This window comes from Caenorhabditis remanei, chromosome X (assembly GCF_010183535.1).
Source record: "Caenorhabditis remanei strain PX506 chromosome X, whole genome shotgun sequence".
NCBI classification, from domain to species: Eukaryota; Metazoa; Nematoda; class Chromadorea; order Rhabditida; family Rhabditidae; genus Caenorhabditis; species Caenorhabditis remanei.
The window spans coordinates 18,074,559-18,092,033 of record NC_071333.1 but is presented as its reverse complement, the minus strand read 5'-3'; the positions used below and the strand labels follow the sequence as shown (position 1 = coordinate 18,092,033).

Below are 17,475 nucleotides of genomic sequence, written 5' to 3'. Positions count from 1 at the left end.
TGTGTTCTCTTGCTTTTAGGATTTTTCTGCCATGTTTACTTATTCTTTTTTCCAAGTTTAGAAAAAAAATTGCTCTGTTCTTCCTGTCAAGTTCAGAGAGCGTTTTCTTGGTCTTGCTATTATTTTTTGTCGGCTCCTACGAATGGAAAGTTTTATAAAAAGCAAATTAGTCACGAGCCGGGCCGGGGTTCAAAATTCAAAAAAAAAATTGAACTAAAGTTTGAACAAAATTTTGAAACTTTTTGAAATGTTTTGCAAAAATGTCGAATTCTTGACTATACTTCAGAAATCGATCGAAAGCTAGTTTTGCATCAAAACATAGGTTTTTTTAAATGTAAAACCTTTGAAAATTCAAAAAATGTGGTAAAAAATAAGTACATTTTTTTGCACCGGGCCGGACTGCAGTTTGACTAGTTTGTTAATAAGCTGTTTATAAAACCCATCACATCTCCTATGAGTTTCCCTCACTTCAATTTTCCCCTTCTTCCGTTCTCATAAATTAGTCTAAACAACGATCTTATTTAAGAATAAAGACAAATAATTAATGTGTGAATTCCCTTCCGTTTCCCCCTCAATCTACTTTATCATTCCCGTTGAATAATAAAGAAGTGCACATGGTATTAGTTAGTATATACACCCATCAGTATAGCTATCTCATCCATCTCATTGTTTTGCTCCGAAGCGACACGAGAACAGAATCTCTTTATCATCATTGTGTTCAATGTCACTCCCCCCTTTCCCATTCTCTTCCGACACACAAGTCTACAACTCTTCTTTTATCTGTCATTTGTGTTGGTTTAAGTGGTGTGTGGAAGATGCACGAAAGTGGGACTTCTATCCCAATGTCTCATTATCACACTAACAACACTCTCTTTTCGTTTTCCGTTTTCTTTTCCGTCTTTTTCACTCCAGAAAGTTTTCCTCGGCGGTGGTGCCCGGGGTCTGCCTATCTCCAACCTTTTTCACAACCACCGCATTCCACATAAATTGTGTCCACGAGGTTGTGTTAATGGACCAGCGAGGGACAAGACAAACATCTCATAAAACATTAGAGGACCACCGCCACTTGTCCAAACTTTTCATTTCGTTTTGCAGAACATCACTAATTTTTCAAAGGCTAACGAGAATTTGTGGATGTCGGTATGCTGATTTGCTTTATATTCATTCTGCTGATACCTGAAAGTGCAACTTGTCCGACGGAATGTCTCTGCATCGACAGATCGGTTTCTTGTATTGGACAAGGGCTCACAGATGTTCCACTAGGAATCCCAAATGACACTGTTAGACTGTTAGTTTTGCATTATTTAAATATGGCTGAGTTCAAATTGAAAAGATTTGATTGTACAAATTTCAGAGAATTGCAAGAAAATGAGATAACCAAGATAGGCGCCGAAGATCTTCGAGGGCTGGCTAGCTTAAAAGTTTTGTAAGTTCTACTATCAAATATAAATATCATTTTGAGACTTTAGACAACTCATGGACAATCAACTAGTTGCAATTCACAATCTCGCTTTTTCTTCTCTTGGATCTCTTCAAAAACTGTAAACTCAACTCAACATGTCTTGTTATACCCAATAAGTTCAAATTTCCAGACGTCTCACCAGAAATCGCATCCGTCACCTCCCTGATAACTTGTTCAAGAATAATTTAAAATTGAGTCATTTGTAAGTTACTCATAGTCTATAACTAAAAACTTTCTTTTTTCAGGGACCTGAGTGAAAACGATCTGACAGTTGTGACGGATGTTCAACTTCAAGGTCCAGAGTTCCTCGAAATTTTGAATCTGGATAAAAACCATATTTTTTGGTATGTCTTTTTGTTTTACTACAAGTCTATATAATGTTTGCTCTATTTAGTTTGGAAAACAATGTAATCTCTTCATGGGCTTCTTTGGAAGTGCTCACACTCAATGGAAACAGATTAACAACATTTGAAGAGCCCTCCAATGCTCGATTTAGGCAATTGTAAGTTTTTATTTCTTTTTTTTTGTTTACGCCTCAAAACAAGAAAACCTTACAAAATAGGGAACTATTCAATAACCCATGGAATTGTGACTGCCGATTGAGATGGATGAAAAAGTGGCTGGAGAAACAGGAGGGAACTAACAAAACCGTTTGTTCGACTCCATTAAACCTCCAAGGGTCATCAATTCAAAATCTGCAAGATGAGGTACAAAAAATGTTATTAACCGAAAACTACAGTGGTTTTTTGATTTTTCAGTTCATGACATGTTCCGGAAATCGAAAACGGCGTTACAAGAAGACTTGTGAGAACGCAGAAATCTGTCCACTCCCGTGTACATGCACTGGGACTACTGTAGATTGTAGAGAATCTGGACTGACCTATGTTCCCACGAATCTACCGCCATCTACAACTGAAATGTAATATACTATAGAGGACTATCGAGCTACAGTAACCCAATATTTTCAGACGACTCGAGCAAAATCAAATTTCATCGATTCCATCGAACTCGTTCAATAATTTGAAAAATTTGACCAGATTGTAAGATTTCTTTTTTGTTAGCTAATTTAATATAATGACTTTAATGATTATTTTTCAGAGATTTGAGTAAAAACGTGATCACCGAGATATTCCCGAAAGCTTTCTATGGCCTACAAAATCTGCATACACTGTGAGTGATACATCATGATTATCATGTTACTTATCAATCAAATCAATCAAACATTTCAATCCTTCCAGTGTGCTCTACGGGAACAATATCACTGATTTGAAATCGGATACTTTTGAAGGTCTTGGAAGTTTACAATTATTACTGCTCAATGCCAATCAACTGACATGTATTCGGAGGGGGACTTTTGATCATGTTCCGAAATTGAACATGTTATCATTATATGATAATAATATCAGGTCTATAAGTGAAGTCACATTCAAAAATTTGACAAGTCTGAGTACATTACATTTGGCAAAGAACCCGTTAATCTGTGATTGTAATTTGCAATGGTTGTCACAATTGAACTTACAAAAGAATATCGAAACAAGTGGAGCAAGATGTGAACAACCGAAGCGTCTCAGGAAAAAGAAGTTTGCGACATTACCACCGAATAAGTTCAAATGCAAAGGTAAATAACGAATCATATAATAAAAATACAAGATTTCACCAGAAAAATCCTTCAGGTTCCGAATCATTTATCACCAAACTTGCGGATTCTTGCTTCATCGACTCAATCTGCCCAACTCAATGCGACTGCTATGGAACTACTGTTGACTGCAAGTATGCTTATTTGAACAAAAAAAGGTTTTTTCCTAAATCGGTCATATTCCAGCAAACGAGGCCTTACTGCGATCCCACCTGCCATTCCTCAATTCACCACTCATCTTCTTTTATCTGGAAACAATATAACTACCGTCGACTTGACCTCAAATACTCAGTTGCTAGAGAATTTAGAAGTTCTGGATATCTCGAGTAACCTTATCACCAACATCAATGACAAAAGTTTTGATAAACTAAAAAAACTGAGAGAGCTGTAAGTTTTAAAAAAAGTTTACTTACCAAAGTTCATTATTCAGGCGATTGAATGAAAACAAGCTTCACCACTTTTCAAGTTCAGTTCTGGATGAAAAATCCAGTTTGGAGATTTTGTAAGTTTCATTCCTTCCTACAAGAAACAAAATATATATGAAAGTTTTTTAGAGATCTCTCTGACAATAACATCCAATGTTTTTCGTCGATATTTTTCAACAAAACGCCAAGAATAAAAGAAATGTAAGGCACTCTTGGTGATGTAAAATCTAAATTTTATATCCTATTTCCAGCCTAGTTCTCGGCAATAATTTGCTCTGCGACTGTCGAATTCTACCCCTCATGTCTTGGTTGAGATCAAATTCTAGTCATATCATTGATGTCCCGCCATGCCAGCAATTCCTTCATAGTGATGAGGAATCAGACAGGCAACGGTGTGCAGGTATAGATATTCAACTATTCTTAAAAGTAGCCACAAAACGAAAATATTTAGCATTACCCGAAGAAACGTGTTCTGATGACAGTAATCTATGCCCTCCAAAGTGTTCTTGCTTGGATCGTGTTGTCCGCTGCTCCAACAAGAATTTGACGAGTTTTCCAAGCAGAATTCCATTTGACACTACTGAACTCTATCTGGATGCAAATTATATCAACGAAATTCCAGCTCACGATTTGAATCGGTTGTACTACTTGACTAAACTGTAAGCATTACTATTAAATTTATTTGTACATTTTTACATTTTGATTTCAGAGATTTGTCACATAACCGACTGATCTCTTTGGAGAACAACACATTCTCAAATCTAACTAGACTGTCGACATTGATAATTAGTTATAACAAGCTGCGGGTCAGTTTTTTAAAATTTCAATCATACTTTTTTAAATTGTCCAAATTCTAGTGCCTCCAACCACATGCATTCAATGGACTTAATTCCCTTCGCATTCTTTCATTGCATGGAAACGATATATCATTCCTCCCTGAATCTGCATTCATGAATCTTACCAGCATCACTCATATGTAATTTTAAAAAACTAGTCATGTTCTCAATCCTTATTATTTCAGAGCGGTTGGAAGTAATTCTTTATACTGTGACTGCAACCTGGCTTGGTTTTCAAAATGGATCAAGTCGAAATTCATCGAAGCTGGAATAGCAAGATGTGAATATCCAGTTAGTCTTGGGAACCAACTCTTGCTTACTGCTCAACCATACCAGTTCACGTAAGTTAACCTGATGGTGCTGATAAATAAAAAATAAATAACTTTGTTTTTAGATGCGACTCAAAAGTGCCAACCAAGCTAGCCACCAAATGTGATCTCTGTCTGAACTCTCCATGCAAAAACAACGCTATCTGTGAAACCACCAGTAGTAAGAAGTACACTTGCAACTGCACACCAGGATTCTATGGTGTTCATTGTGAAAACCAAATTGATGCGTGTTATGGGTCCCCATGTCTGAATAATGCGACATGTAAAGTAGCGCAAGCTGGTCGGTTCTCATGTTACTGCAGAAAAGGATTTGAAGGAGACTATTGTGAGAAAAATATTGATGACTGTGTGAACTCCAAGTGCGAGAATGGTGGAAAGTGTATGGATTTGGTAAGAACCACAGCTGGCTTTTAGATTTTCAAGAAAAAACAATCACAGGTGAACTCCTATCGCTGTGAATGCCCTCTTGAATATGATGGAAAGTATTGTGAAGACAAACTCGAGTACTGTACCAAAAAACTGAACCCATGTGAGAACAATGGGAAATGTATGAAGACTAATGGGACTTACAGGTGCACTAAAACCCAGATAACAAATTATATATTATACCGATTCTAGCTGTCTCTGCCCTCCTGGTTTCTCCGGGAAGAACTGCGAGACAAATATCGACGACTGTGAAAAAGTGAACTGTCAGAATGGCGGAAGTTGTGTGGTGAGATTAAATTGTTATTTTATGAGTTTGAAGTTTTCTCAGGATGGAATCTTATCCTACGAGTGCGTCTGTCTTCCGGGCTATGCTGGGCAGTATTGTGAGATCCCACCAATGATGGACATGGAATACCAGAAGACTGATGCCTGTCAACAGTCAACTTGTGGGCAGGTTGGCTCTTTTTTTGTTGATATTCTTCATGTGTTCATTTTTTATAGGGTGAATGTATCACCAATGCAAATTCATCTGAGTTCATCTGCAAGTGCTATGAAGGTTTCAGTGGTCCAAGTTGTGACAAACAGACCTCTGTTGGATTCAAGTCTCCAGGGTCTTACCTAGCATTAGACCCGCTGACTAGTGATGGAAATGTAACAATGACTCTGAGAACTTCTGCCAAGTGAGATTATCCTTCTCAATTTAATCTTTAACCTCAGTTTTTTAGAACCGGCATAATTTTGTACTACGGTGACGATCATTTTGTGTCTGCTGAATTGTATGATGGTAGAGTCAAGCTGGTGTATTATATTGGAAATTTCCCAGCAAGTCATATGTATAGTTCAGTGAAAGGTGAGTATGACTTGTGAAGACATCTCTGATAACTATGTTGAATTCAAATTCAGTTAATGACGGTCTCCCGCACAGAATTTCTATAAGAACATCAGAAAGAAAGTGTTACCTCCAAATTGACAACAATGATGTGCAAGTGGTTGAGAATAGTGGAAAATCTGATGAGCTTAGTACAAAAGGAAAAGAAATGCTGTTTATTGGTGGACTACCTGAGGAAAAAGCGGAGAATGCAAAGAACAGGTTCCATGTCAAGAGTACTGAAAGTTTCAAAGGTCGGTTTTTTTTCATTTGTTACTAGGGAAGGTCGTGGAGTCAGTTTGAAGTTAGAGGACGTGACCTATATCATTGGAAAGCTAAGCAAACGCTGATTTCAAATATATATCCGGTTTTTCCACGTGAACTCTGGTATTCGAAAAAAAGTTTGGGCCGCTGACATGTCATTTACCTGACCCACGTATACAACATATCGGCAGCGTGGTGTGGCGTGGTTTAAAAAATTCCTTACAAAAAATGCAAACATGTTTGGCGCGGCTGTGAATTGTTTTACCTCATACTACACCGGCTCGCTACCACGAACATCACACTGCCAATATGTTTAACACGTCATTTTTCAGAGGTCCAATATTTGACTTCGTTGTAACTCGAATAAAAGGCCTCAATAGCAAAAACTGAATATATATTCGAAATCAGCGTTTTCTCAGCTTACAATGGTATAGATCACTTCCAATAACTCCACGACAACTTCGAGACCTTCCCCAGTTAGAAAATAACCTTAGGTAGCAAAAGCGTAATTCCAGGTTGCATAAGTTTGATCACCGTCAATGAAGAGCCCGTCGATTTGAAACATGCTTTGCAAAATGTGAACACAGAGACAAGTTGTTCAGCTACAGTAAACTTCTGCACTGGTATGCCTTCGAGTCTGAGAATTGAAGTACTATTAAATATTTATAACAGGAATCGACTGTGGAAACGGAAAATGCGTCAATAACGCTCTATCACCAAAAGGTTACATGTGTCAATGCGATTCACATTATTCTGGAGAGTACTGTGATGAAAGTAAGATCAGCATTTGCAAATTTTCCACAAGTTTTGTAATTTTTTTATTCAGAGAGGATCAAATGTGACAAGCAAAAGTTTAGAAGGTACCACATCGAAAACGACTGCCGATCGGTTGATAGAATCAAGATAGCAGAGTGCAATGGCTATTGTGGTGGCGAGCAGGTATGATCTTTGAATTGGCGTTTTTTCTCTCAAACAGACCGCTTTTAGAATTGCTGTACCGCTGTAAAAACCAAACAAAGAAAAGTGAAAATGATGTGCAAAAATGGGACAACGTAAGTTTGTACACGTTTTGTTTCAATTTCGGATCATGCTTCCAGAAAAATCTCCACGGTACACATCATCCGTCAGTGCCAATGTGAAGCAGCCAAGAGTTTCCTCACCAGACGATGAATCATCACAGAAAGATTCGAAAATTCCTAGATCCTCGACTTTTGACATGTCATAATATGATCCAATTGTAATAATACATATGTTTAACCAACACCCAAAACCACCCAAGATTACCGTCTTCTATTATTCCCAAATCCAGATTCTCATTTTTTGATAAAGTTTACTTCTTTACTTTACTATCTTTACATAATTTTTGCTCACGTCAAAAAAAAGTTGATAGGAACAATGCCTGGCCTAAAATACTGTCTGATAAAAAGAAATTTGCTGATCAATCCTTGAAAATCAAGTTTTTGTGTGTCGCCTCAAGTGATGCGAGGGACGCAATCGCAGACGCAAATAAATGAGAAGGATAAATTGTGCTCCCGAGATAAAGGGTGATATGTTTGCAGATTCATTGGAAAAAAAACGGAGGGGGGCAGTATTAGTTATAGTAACTGATTGATTTCACCATTTCGAAATTTTTACGCCGCACAATTTATTTTTATCATTGTGACGTCAGTTATGAAGCGCGGGTTTCTGTCTTTCTGTCCCTGTCCTTGTGCTTTTAAAAAACAATATGCCAGCGATATATTCTTTGCCAGATGTGTGGGCAGTGCAGCGGATGAGCAACTATAAAAAGTTTTCGGTGAGAAATATGACACGGCGGAACAAGTTATTACTTTTTGATTTGCGTTAGTCAGCCACCCGCTTTATTATACCCCCGGATCCCAGAGAAAGTGGATAGCAAAACTTTTCGCCCAGTGACTTTTATATTAGCCTCCAGTACTATTGACCCGTCCTGTCATGAAATTCTCGCAAAGCTCAATCTGAGATCATTCTCCCGTCTTTCATAACTTTTGCTCGTCAAGTTTTCGTTTTTTCGAAAACCGAACAACTAAATAAAAAAGTTTGTTGTTTCGTGCTTATCATATTGATTCATAAAGATGAACTCTGCCAATTGCCCCCACATACAAACAGGCGGCACACTCTTCACCTCACCGCCAATCTCATCGCCCACTCTTCCCTTTTCTCCCAATTCACGTAGTTTTTGTTTTCATCTCGACAAATATTGTGTAAAGTCAGTCACACAGGAGGAAAAGCGCCTCAGGAGCCTTCTTCTCCGTTTAGCCCTTTCTACCTCTGTATCAAGCTTATTCGCAGCTCCCCCCTTTACAACGACACGGGCGTCGTCGGGAAGGAAGGAGGGGACGCGATGTGGCAGTGGAATTGTGTAAGAATAGCGATCAAAGAGAAGAACATCAGTGCCAATGCAGCTGCCTCCAGCAACTAGGCGAAGAAGACTTCCTCTTCTATCTTTCCCGATACCCTTTGACTTTTTCGCGGGTCCTTTTCATACAACTATCGCTTTTTCTTTTCGTTTCTCTTTTTTGGACAATAAGATCTCCATGCTCTTCCCCTTCTCCTCTTTTTTTTTACTAAAAGTTTTTGGCTTCAGAATGACTTGGATCAAACTTGCTAGCCTAGCGCTAGTGGTTGGCCTCGTAAGTGCAGGGATTTCGAAGAACGAGGACTTGGAATGTATGTTCTTAGGATATCCAGATCTCGAGTACGACGGATTCGACAGAACTGAGGTGAGAATAAAAAAGTTAATTTTTAAAATCTTTTTGACTGACGTAGCACAGTAGCACTATATTTTTCTTCCTTAAAACTTGACCTGTCTCGGAACTTGTATCTCTTTCGTCACCCGACTCTACTGAACCCATGTCTCAAATTTCACTGCCAACGAGAGAAGCAAACTTTTATCCTGATAATTTCAGGTTCTGACCGAGAAGAACTTCAACCGAACTGTTTTCGCCGAGGACACCAAGTCGGTGGTTTTCTTCAATGATGTGGAGGAGGATGATTCAGAGCTCGACCAGTACGAATGCTTCCTTCAGGTATTTCAAAGATTTGAGATAAGAGAAACTGAGAAAACTTCCTAATCTCCAGTTGTCCGCTCAAATCATGACCAAGAGAGGATACAATTTCTACACCGTGAACACCACCAAGGAACACCGTTTGAGAAAGCAAGAGGGTAAGTGAAAATGATTGTAATGGAGTGCATGAACATATCTCTGACTAACAAATTCATAACTTGAAGCTTAAGCAATCTGCCATGGCTAATTACTACGAAAGGATTATTGCATGACGGTCTTTTGCAGTGAGACGTTTTCTTTATCAATAATTTCTAAACATATAGTTTTCAGAAGTTGAAAAAGGAGAAGACACCATTCATGTCTATAAGGACGGGTACAAGATCGAGTACAACGGAGTTCGTGATCCAGAAACTTTTGTCTCCTGGTTGATGGACGTACGTTTCACCATTAATTCTCCGTTAGATTAATACTAACATTTAATTTCCAGATCCCAGACGATCCAGTCACCATTATCAATGATGAACACGACTTGGAAGAGTTTGAGAACATGGATGACGAGTGTGTCCGTATTATTGGATACTTCGAGCCAGGATCTGTTGGTGAGTCAATCTGGAAAAAAACAACAACTAATAAAAGTGTTATTTCAGCTCTCAAGGAATTCGAAGAGGCCGCTGAAGATTTTATGGGAGAGATTGAGTTCTTCGCCGTTGTCACCTCTAAGGTACTAAATTTCAAAAAATGTTGGAATGCTAACCTTTCAAAGTTTTTTTCAGTGGGCACGCAAGGTCGGACTCAAGAGAGTTGGAGAGGTCCAGATGCGCAGACCATTCGAGGAAGATCCACTTTTCGCCCCAACTTCCGCTGATACCGAGGAGGAGTTCGAGGAGTGGGTGGAGAAGAACAAAGAGCCAGTCATGCAAAAACTCACACTTGACAACTACTTCAATCTTTGGGTAACTAACTTATTGAATTCTTTTCTGCATACAATTATACATATTTTAGAGAGACCCAGAAGAGGAGGAGAAGATGATCTTGGCATTCGTCGATGAGGAGACTCGTGAGGGAAGAGCCATGAAGAAACTTCTTGACAAGATTGCTGATGAGAACTCTGAACACGCTGGAACTCTTGAGATCATTCTTGTGGACCCTGATGAGTTCCCACTGATGGTTGATGTCTGGGAGGATATGTTCGGAATTGATATTGAGGAGGGACCACAAATCGGACTTATTGATATTTCGGAGGTTTGTTATTCACCATTCAAATGAAAATATCAAATATTTGTTTCAGAAAGAAGGAATCTGGTTTGACATGTCTCAAGTCAACTTGGACGATCCAAAGAAGCACTCTGACTCCAACTTCGAGGCTGTTCAATCATGGATCGATCAAATTCTCTCTGGATCTATTTCTCTTGATGGTAGGTTAATATCTCCCAATAAAACTAATCAATATCTCTTCCAGACGACGATGATGATGAGCCAGAGCCACCAGCACCACCACCAACTCAAAAGGGAAAGAAGTCTAGAAAGGAATTGTAAATTCCCAATCCCTCGTTCTCATATTATTTTTTTTTACATTTTCATTTCCCAATTTTTGTATTGTTACCACACACCCACACACCTTAAACACTTTTTTCATGACAATTTGATGGTTGCTGATTTGTAGTTTTTTTTTTTCATTTAGCCTGTTAGACCCTTTTTTTGAATAAATGTTTTTCTTACATCCCGCCGCAATAATACCGCAATAATATATTTCAAACAAGTGACCCTCATTTCTCATTTTTCCTCCTAAACCCGACCATGTCAAATGATTGACAGTCAGTCCTCTTTTATTTTGTTTAGTTTTTGTTCTGACCTTAGAAATACAGAGGAGAGAGTGCACTCCATGCAAAAATACTCGTTTTAAATGTATTGAAAAGAAGAAAAAAGGAAGAGGTGAGTAGTGTCAGCAAACTACGTTGCGAAAGCGAGGCAATACGATAATTACCATTGTGTTGGTATGTCTTTCTTTCAAATTTCCGTTAGATGAGATGAGAACAATTATGTGTTACCTTGAGACAAAAAAGAGAAGCAAATGGAACCATGAGTGTTCAAAGTGGAATTGAGAAAATATATTGGAAGCAAACTTGCATTTTTCAAAAGTATCATGATCTTATAAAAATTTCAATAGACGGTTAGTATTGCAATAGGACAAAATCAGCTTTGATCTCAAAAAAAGAGGCAATCATCTATAGTGATGGTTAAGCAGATATCAGAACACTTCTCAGGTGAAAACTAACGGTACAGAACTGCAGAACAGTTTGTCATCCACCAGGAATATTAAATGGTAGCTCAGAAAATTGGTACGTTTAGACTGATGACGTAGCATTTCAGTTCGTATCAAAGATTTGGGTATTATATTTTTCCTAAAATTTATGTTGAATGAAGCAAACTTGCAAACCGAGCCGGAGCGAAACTATCTTCAAACAGAATATTATCGGCTGAAACTGTGCCTAAATCAAGATCACAACGAATGATATATTTTTGAGCTACCTTGGGCCCAATGGATTTTTGCAGCTGTGCAGTGCGCCGGGCTAAAGAGCGGTGACAGTAAAATGGTCATTCTCGACCGGCCCGCAACACGTATCCAATTCGTGTGAGTTTTGTATCCCAGAACACTTTTCAGTTTATAACATTAAATTTGAAGTATTAAATTGAATATGAAATTCCCGGAATTGAACAATTTATTTTTAAGAATAAGACTTGTTCCCATGTACGAATGCATAAAAATATGTATATTCATTTGAAACAGTACAAGCACGTTATCTTGACATCGCAAAATAAGAACTAATGTGAGTATGTAAAATATCGTAAATGCTATCAAATTTTGGTGAGAAACAAATTTTTCTTGGTAGTTGTTGTTTTCGAATGCCCAATGTGTGTGGATTCCATGTATTTCAAACATTTTCTAAAATGTTTGTCTGCAAAGGTTTAATCCAGCACCCTTGGTTGTGATAACCATTTTTCTAATTTCATCTGCCCCTTACACTTTGCATGAAAACTGTCTATAAACACAATTCTCATAATTGACCCAAAACCCATTCATTGAATTCAAAAAGACAGGTGACCGTGAAAAATTTCAAACTTTGTTTCTCTTTCTTCACTGTTTCTTTTTCCGTGTGAACCGATTTGATTAGGCGTTTTAAGTGTGGTCATTGTTCTCTTTGTTCGGCAACAACACAGTCACCGAAAAAAAAAATGAAACTCCATGGGTGTATTGGCCGTCAATTGAAAGAGGTGACAGCAAATGGTAAATATCAATGTCAGTGAAAGAATAGGAGAAGAGGAGTAAAAGTTGTTGAATACCTTCTTCCCTCTCTTCTCCTTGATTCTTTTCATTCGATTTAACCAACAATGAATTGGAAGTTTGTTCTTGAACAATTCATTCTATTGTATTGAATTTGTACAATAGAAGTCACAAAAATTGAATGCTAACATTACATTGGCCGCCTATTTATTCTTGTACACATTTGCGGCAGGCACAATCTGAACAACCGTAAAAAATACAGTATCCTCCTAGGGGAAGAGCTTTTTGAGTACTTACAAACAGATAAGCTGACATTTTCTTATTGTAGAAACACAATGGCGCGTTTTTTGAGTTTTTGAGTCATAGATTAAAGTCAAAAAATCATGTTTCAATATTTTATACAAGTCAAGAGAGAAGTTCGAGAAAAATTGCACAAGTTGAGTATAATAAAATTATGAATCAAGAATCAAGACAAACTGTATGGCATTGTTATGGAGATTCAGCTCACTGTCACAATTTTAAGTAGTGTTTTGGGGGCGTTGGGTTGAGCAAGCCTGAAAAATGAGTTCTACTTTATAGGAATATGCAAATGTTCATCATTATCAACAAAGACGATTCCATTCATGAGTCATTTTTATTGTCTTTTCTCCGAAAAAGGGGGGAAGAAGATGAGAGAATCAGTGCACATCTTTCAATCCAAACTGCACACAAATCGACTGGTGTCAATCATTCAGTAAACAGTATACTTCTACACAAAGCCCCTTTTTTATTCGACTTATTCGCGCATGATACACTCATTCCTTTTGATTCATCTCGAAAGTTTTTTCTCTTTTTTCTTTGCAGTGGAAACGACTCAAGAATGAAAATCCACACGGTGTGAAAATAATAAGAAATTTGCCAAGGAACAATGTGTGCGTAACAGGAAGTGCGCGAGGTGCACAATACACCGGGGGCCACATACAAATTAGCGAGTCAGAATTGGTGTTAATTCAAAAATCGGGAGGAAAAAAGGTTCACACTTCAACGCGTTTCTTTTGGTGACCTGTCGATCGGAAACAAGGTGACCGACCAGTTAATGTTTTTATTGCGAAACAAAACATTTTCAGATTTTTGAAGTTTTGAATGGAAGGAATTGAATTGAATTTACTTACTTAAAATTCCAGCAAGTTAAGTAGCAGGCGCAGTTGTGGTTGAAGTGGTTGAAACTTGACTAGCAGCCGCTACAGCCGCTGCTTGTCGTGCATACGCAGCCATCATATTGTATGGAGCATATGTAGCAGTGGATAGTACTGGAGATTGGAAAAATGTTGAGTAGTATTGAGAAAGGTCATGGGTTTTCAAGGAATCGAATGCAGAGGAGTAGTTGAATAGGGCAGGTGGCGTTAAAGCTGGCATAGCAATATTGAGGCGGGGCTGCTGTTTTAGATTTGATGATTTTGGCTTCCTGCGAGGACGGTATTTGTAGTCGGGGTGTTCCTGTAGGAGAGATTATAGGAAACCCTTGAATCCTGAATTCTTACCTTCATATGTAGAGCTCTAAGTCGTTTAGCCTCATCTATAAACGGTCGTTTCTCTTGTTCTGACAACTGCTTCCATTCTGCACCCAGACGTTTGCTAATTTCAGAATTGTGCATTTTTGGGTTGTCCTGTAAAAAGATAAAAATTAACATCTAGTAATAAGCATTGTTTCTAAATACGTACCTGTGCCATTTTCCTCCGTTGTCCCCGACTCCAGACCATAAATGCATTCATTGGCCGTTTTACATGATCCAGTGATGTCTGAGAGTCTAGTGGAGATCCAGGTGGGCTTAACCCAGACGAAACAGATGTGGTGTCTTCATCATAAGAAGTTTTGGCAGTTTCAGTGCATAACAGTGTGGGATATAGACATGAAAGATCGCTCATGTTCTTCTGAAATTATTTTTGGTTGAAAAACAGGGAAAAGAAAAAATAATAAAATAAAGATGACGAGTATGAAGTGAAAATGGGATGGTTGTATGTAAACTGAAAACTGGAAACACGACTCATAAAGTAAAGAGAACCAGAGAAGACAACCTGAATGAGGAAATGGTAAATTTCCGAAAAAAAAAGAAAAGAGAGACGTGTGCTATATTATGCGTGTCCTCCCTCGTCTCAGTGGCCAAGAAGAGGCGGCGCACAAATAGAAAGGAGACAGTAGGCGGAGCCAAAATGAGTTCGGGTATACGGTAAAAGAGAAGAAATGGATACATTGGTGAGAGCTTAGTTCGATACATTGGTATCCATATTATACCCAGACATGAATGCACTTTTTATCAATGCAAAAAATGATCAGTTGGTCAGATATGCATAATCTATATAAACTTTTGGTGGAGCGAAGCGGAAATTTGATTCCTTTTTTTCTTAATTTAAAAAACAAAAACTTTCAAATATGTGTGTTCACTGAAGCAATTGTGTTCTTGCCTAGATCCAACCAATATTTTTGATAGTATAGAAAAAAAAATCTCGAATGTTTTCTTGAAGTTTAGTGGAAAATCGGTTTGTTTGATTTCTTATGGTACTGTGATAACACTAACAAATGTTTCGTTTTCGTATTCAAAAAAAACTTTTTTTATGATATCAAATCTGTAAAACAGGAAAGTAATAACAAGACAAGTTTTTTGATACGTATGTTGCAGTTTTGTTAACACGTCATCATTTATGGAAGACAGTTATGATACTTAGGAATGGATGACTCCAAAACTGTATCCCTCGAATTTATTGAAACCTAAGCATGAAAGGCTACTGACGTCTCAAAATTGAATGTTATATTTTTAAACTAACAAACAAAACAAAATGCAGAAAATTGTTATTTTTTCTAAAATCGTTTTAAATCTGATATTCTTCGAAAACTTAACCCATACATTTAAAAAAAGTCAAAACGTTCATATTAATTTCAAAAAGCTATTCTTTATCAAATAACATTTGACAACGTTTGTGCTACAGTAATCCTTCCAACTGAAAGAGACAATAAACTAAAACTTCACCAAAAGACAATGCGAAAAGACAAAAAGTTATTATTATAATAAAAAGAGAAAAGGGAAAAATGAAAAAGACAAAGCTGTTGGATCCAAGGTCCGGCACGCTTGAAAATGGTTCCTCTCTACAATGTAAATTTGCGATAACTTCGTTTTCGGGCCCTCGCCTCTCCTCTATTCCCCCCGAAAAACCCGAAGACTCCATACACTACCACCACTTCAGAACACTTCTGGAGGACACCAGTTAATAAAGGAGGCGAGGAGAAGAGCTGCTTGCGGGATAAACAGTTAATTTGATGATTGCCTCGGTTTGGTGGAGATGTGGAGGTTATAAGCCAATTTATGTATGAATAGAATGTGTGAGGCACTTTCAATTGTTTTGTCGTTGAGAACTGTTTCATAATTTTTGGTTTCCATTATATAAGCGGAAGTTATTAAAATTTTAATCTTCCAGTTTTTTCCTTTGGGTAAGTTGTTAGATTACACATAATTGCATAGTATCTCCTTTTTGTTTGACATCCATTAGCTCAGACCTCAGATTATAACATATACCCCTTATGACACTTCATTAGCCATCCGTCTTACGGTATTTGCGTACACGATCCTCTCAAGCTGCCGCATTCATTTTATCTAATCTTCAAAGAAACTTCTTTTCATCAAATTCAATAAGGGTATGAACATCGAAACTTTCCACAACACTGTTGCAATTGACTTCTATTGTGTGGTGACAGTAATCACTGAAAAGCCTCGAGATTTGATTTGACTCGGTTTGAATCATGATGACGGAAGTAATAGAATGGGATTTACAAATTGGATCATGTCTTCTTGTCCCGAATTATGATCCTTTGGGAATATCGCCTATTATGTATTCAATTCGCCACCGATTTTGTGGTGTGTGCCTATTATGAAGGAGGGTAGATAAAAGAAATAGGACCCGCCTGGTTTTAAATTTTTGAGAATGAGGTAGGAATACATTGATTTATACTGTAGAATATTAAAAATAAATGAAATTTCTCACAGAGAAACGTGACACAATAAATAATAAAATCAAATAAAAACAATTAGAACCCCTTTCTCGGTTGCTCAACAGCCTTCTGGTAGCGCGTGATAGTTGGCGTGTCGGCTCCCGGGCGTCTACAGTAACCAGCTCCAAATGAAGTGACATAGAAAAACGGTCTGCAGCAGTATCCGCCGGAACATGGGTTTGTGTTACAGTACACCGTCTCTACGTAGGTTCCACATCTGGAAAATGGAGCATGGTTCATGACAAATAAGATTTTTGATATTTTTACCTTCTCGATTGAGTTCCGCAACCTCCACATTGTGCTGAACAGCTACTCCAGCTCAAGCACTGAGAATTGTTTGTAGTCGTGGTTGGCGCTGCAGTAGTAGTAGTAGTAGTAGTGGTAGTTCTAGTTGTGGTAGTTGGAGGTGTAGTTGGTGTAGTCCAGCTAGTAGTAGTCGTTGTCGGAGTAGTAGTGGGAGTGGTGGTTGTTGGAGTCGTGATAGGAGCCGATGTGGTGAATGTTACAGGGTCATAACGATAGTTCAATGAGAAGCGAGCTCCATTCGTTCCTTGGTAGATCACAACCAATTGATTTGTTTCAGAAAGGGAGATGGTCGGGTAGGAGGTACAGAAACGTGCACCGACACGAGTGAAGTCTCCACGATAGTTGATTTCAAGGTAGTTGGAAGAACACGGAGAGGAGCGGGAGAATGTGGCAGCAGTCATTTGGAAATACACTTTTGCGCCGACAGGAGCCTGAAGCATGAAAATGTGACGACCCGCGTAAAAAAAATTAATGAATTGCTTACCGTAATAACATAGTTACAATTCAAGGCACCCGATGCAGAAATCGTCTGGATGGTACTAGTTGCGGTGAGATCGCCGGCCCCACATCCGTTGCTGCTGGTACCGGCCTGA

General features: G+C 38.2%; 3 protein-coding genes across 3 annotated transcripts; 2 read left to right on the top strand and 1 right to left on the bottom strand.

The window, feature by feature from the left end:
- Window positions 1-1,142: 1,142 nt before the first annotated feature.
- On the top strand, window positions 1,143-7,416 carry GCK72_025657 (uncharacterized protein; the record flags this gene model as incomplete). The annotated part of the gene is made up of 32 exons (XM_003106272.2): window positions 1,143-1,288; window positions 1,355-1,426; window positions 1,470-1,541; window positions 1,593-1,664; window positions 1,708-1,806; window positions 1,857-1,964; window positions 2,025-2,169; window positions 2,221-2,381; window positions 2,431-2,502; window positions 2,561-2,632; window positions 2,701-3,080; window positions 3,136-3,232; window positions 3,285-3,485; window positions 3,529-3,600; window positions 3,653-3,724; window positions 3,775-3,923; window positions 3,975-4,182; window positions 4,233-4,329; window positions 4,381-4,499; window positions 4,545-4,700; window positions 4,754-5,078; window positions 5,127-5,260; window positions 5,307-5,400; window positions 5,443-5,568; window positions 5,616-5,794; window positions 5,840-5,964; window positions 6,018-6,236; window positions 6,762-6,869; window positions 6,919-7,020; window positions 7,073-7,185; window positions 7,234-7,298; window positions 7,344-7,416. The coding sequence occupies 32 exons, from the start codon at window positions 1,143-1,145 to the stop codon at window positions 7,414-7,416; spliced, it is 4,233 nt and encodes a 1,410-aa protein (XP_003106320.2).
- Window positions 7,417-8,852: 1,436 nt separating this feature from the next.
- Window positions 8,853-10,808, top strand: GCK72_025656 (uncharacterized protein; the record flags this gene model as incomplete). The annotated part of the gene is made up of 10 exons (XM_003106166.2): window positions 8,853-8,987; window positions 9,174-9,293; window positions 9,346-9,430; window positions 9,603-9,706; window positions 9,760-9,871; window positions 9,920-9,993; window positions 10,046-10,225; window positions 10,275-10,514; window positions 10,561-10,687; window positions 10,732-10,808. The coding sequence occupies 10 exons, from the start codon at window positions 8,853-8,855 to the stop codon at window positions 10,806-10,808; spliced, it is 1,254 nt and encodes a 417-aa protein (XP_003106214.1).
- A 2,914-nt stretch (window positions 10,809-13,722) lies between these two features.
- GCK72_025655 (uncharacterized protein) lies at window positions 13,723-14,460 on the bottom strand (the record flags this gene model as incomplete). Its single annotated transcript, XM_003106215.2, has 3 exons — window positions 13,723-14,031; window positions 14,076-14,201; window positions 14,257-14,460. The coding sequence occupies 3 exons, from the start codon at window positions 14,458-14,460 to the stop codon at window positions 13,723-13,725; spliced, it is 639 nt and encodes a 212-aa protein (XP_003106263.1).
- Between the last annotated feature and the right edge of the window lie 3,015 nt (window positions 14,461-17,475).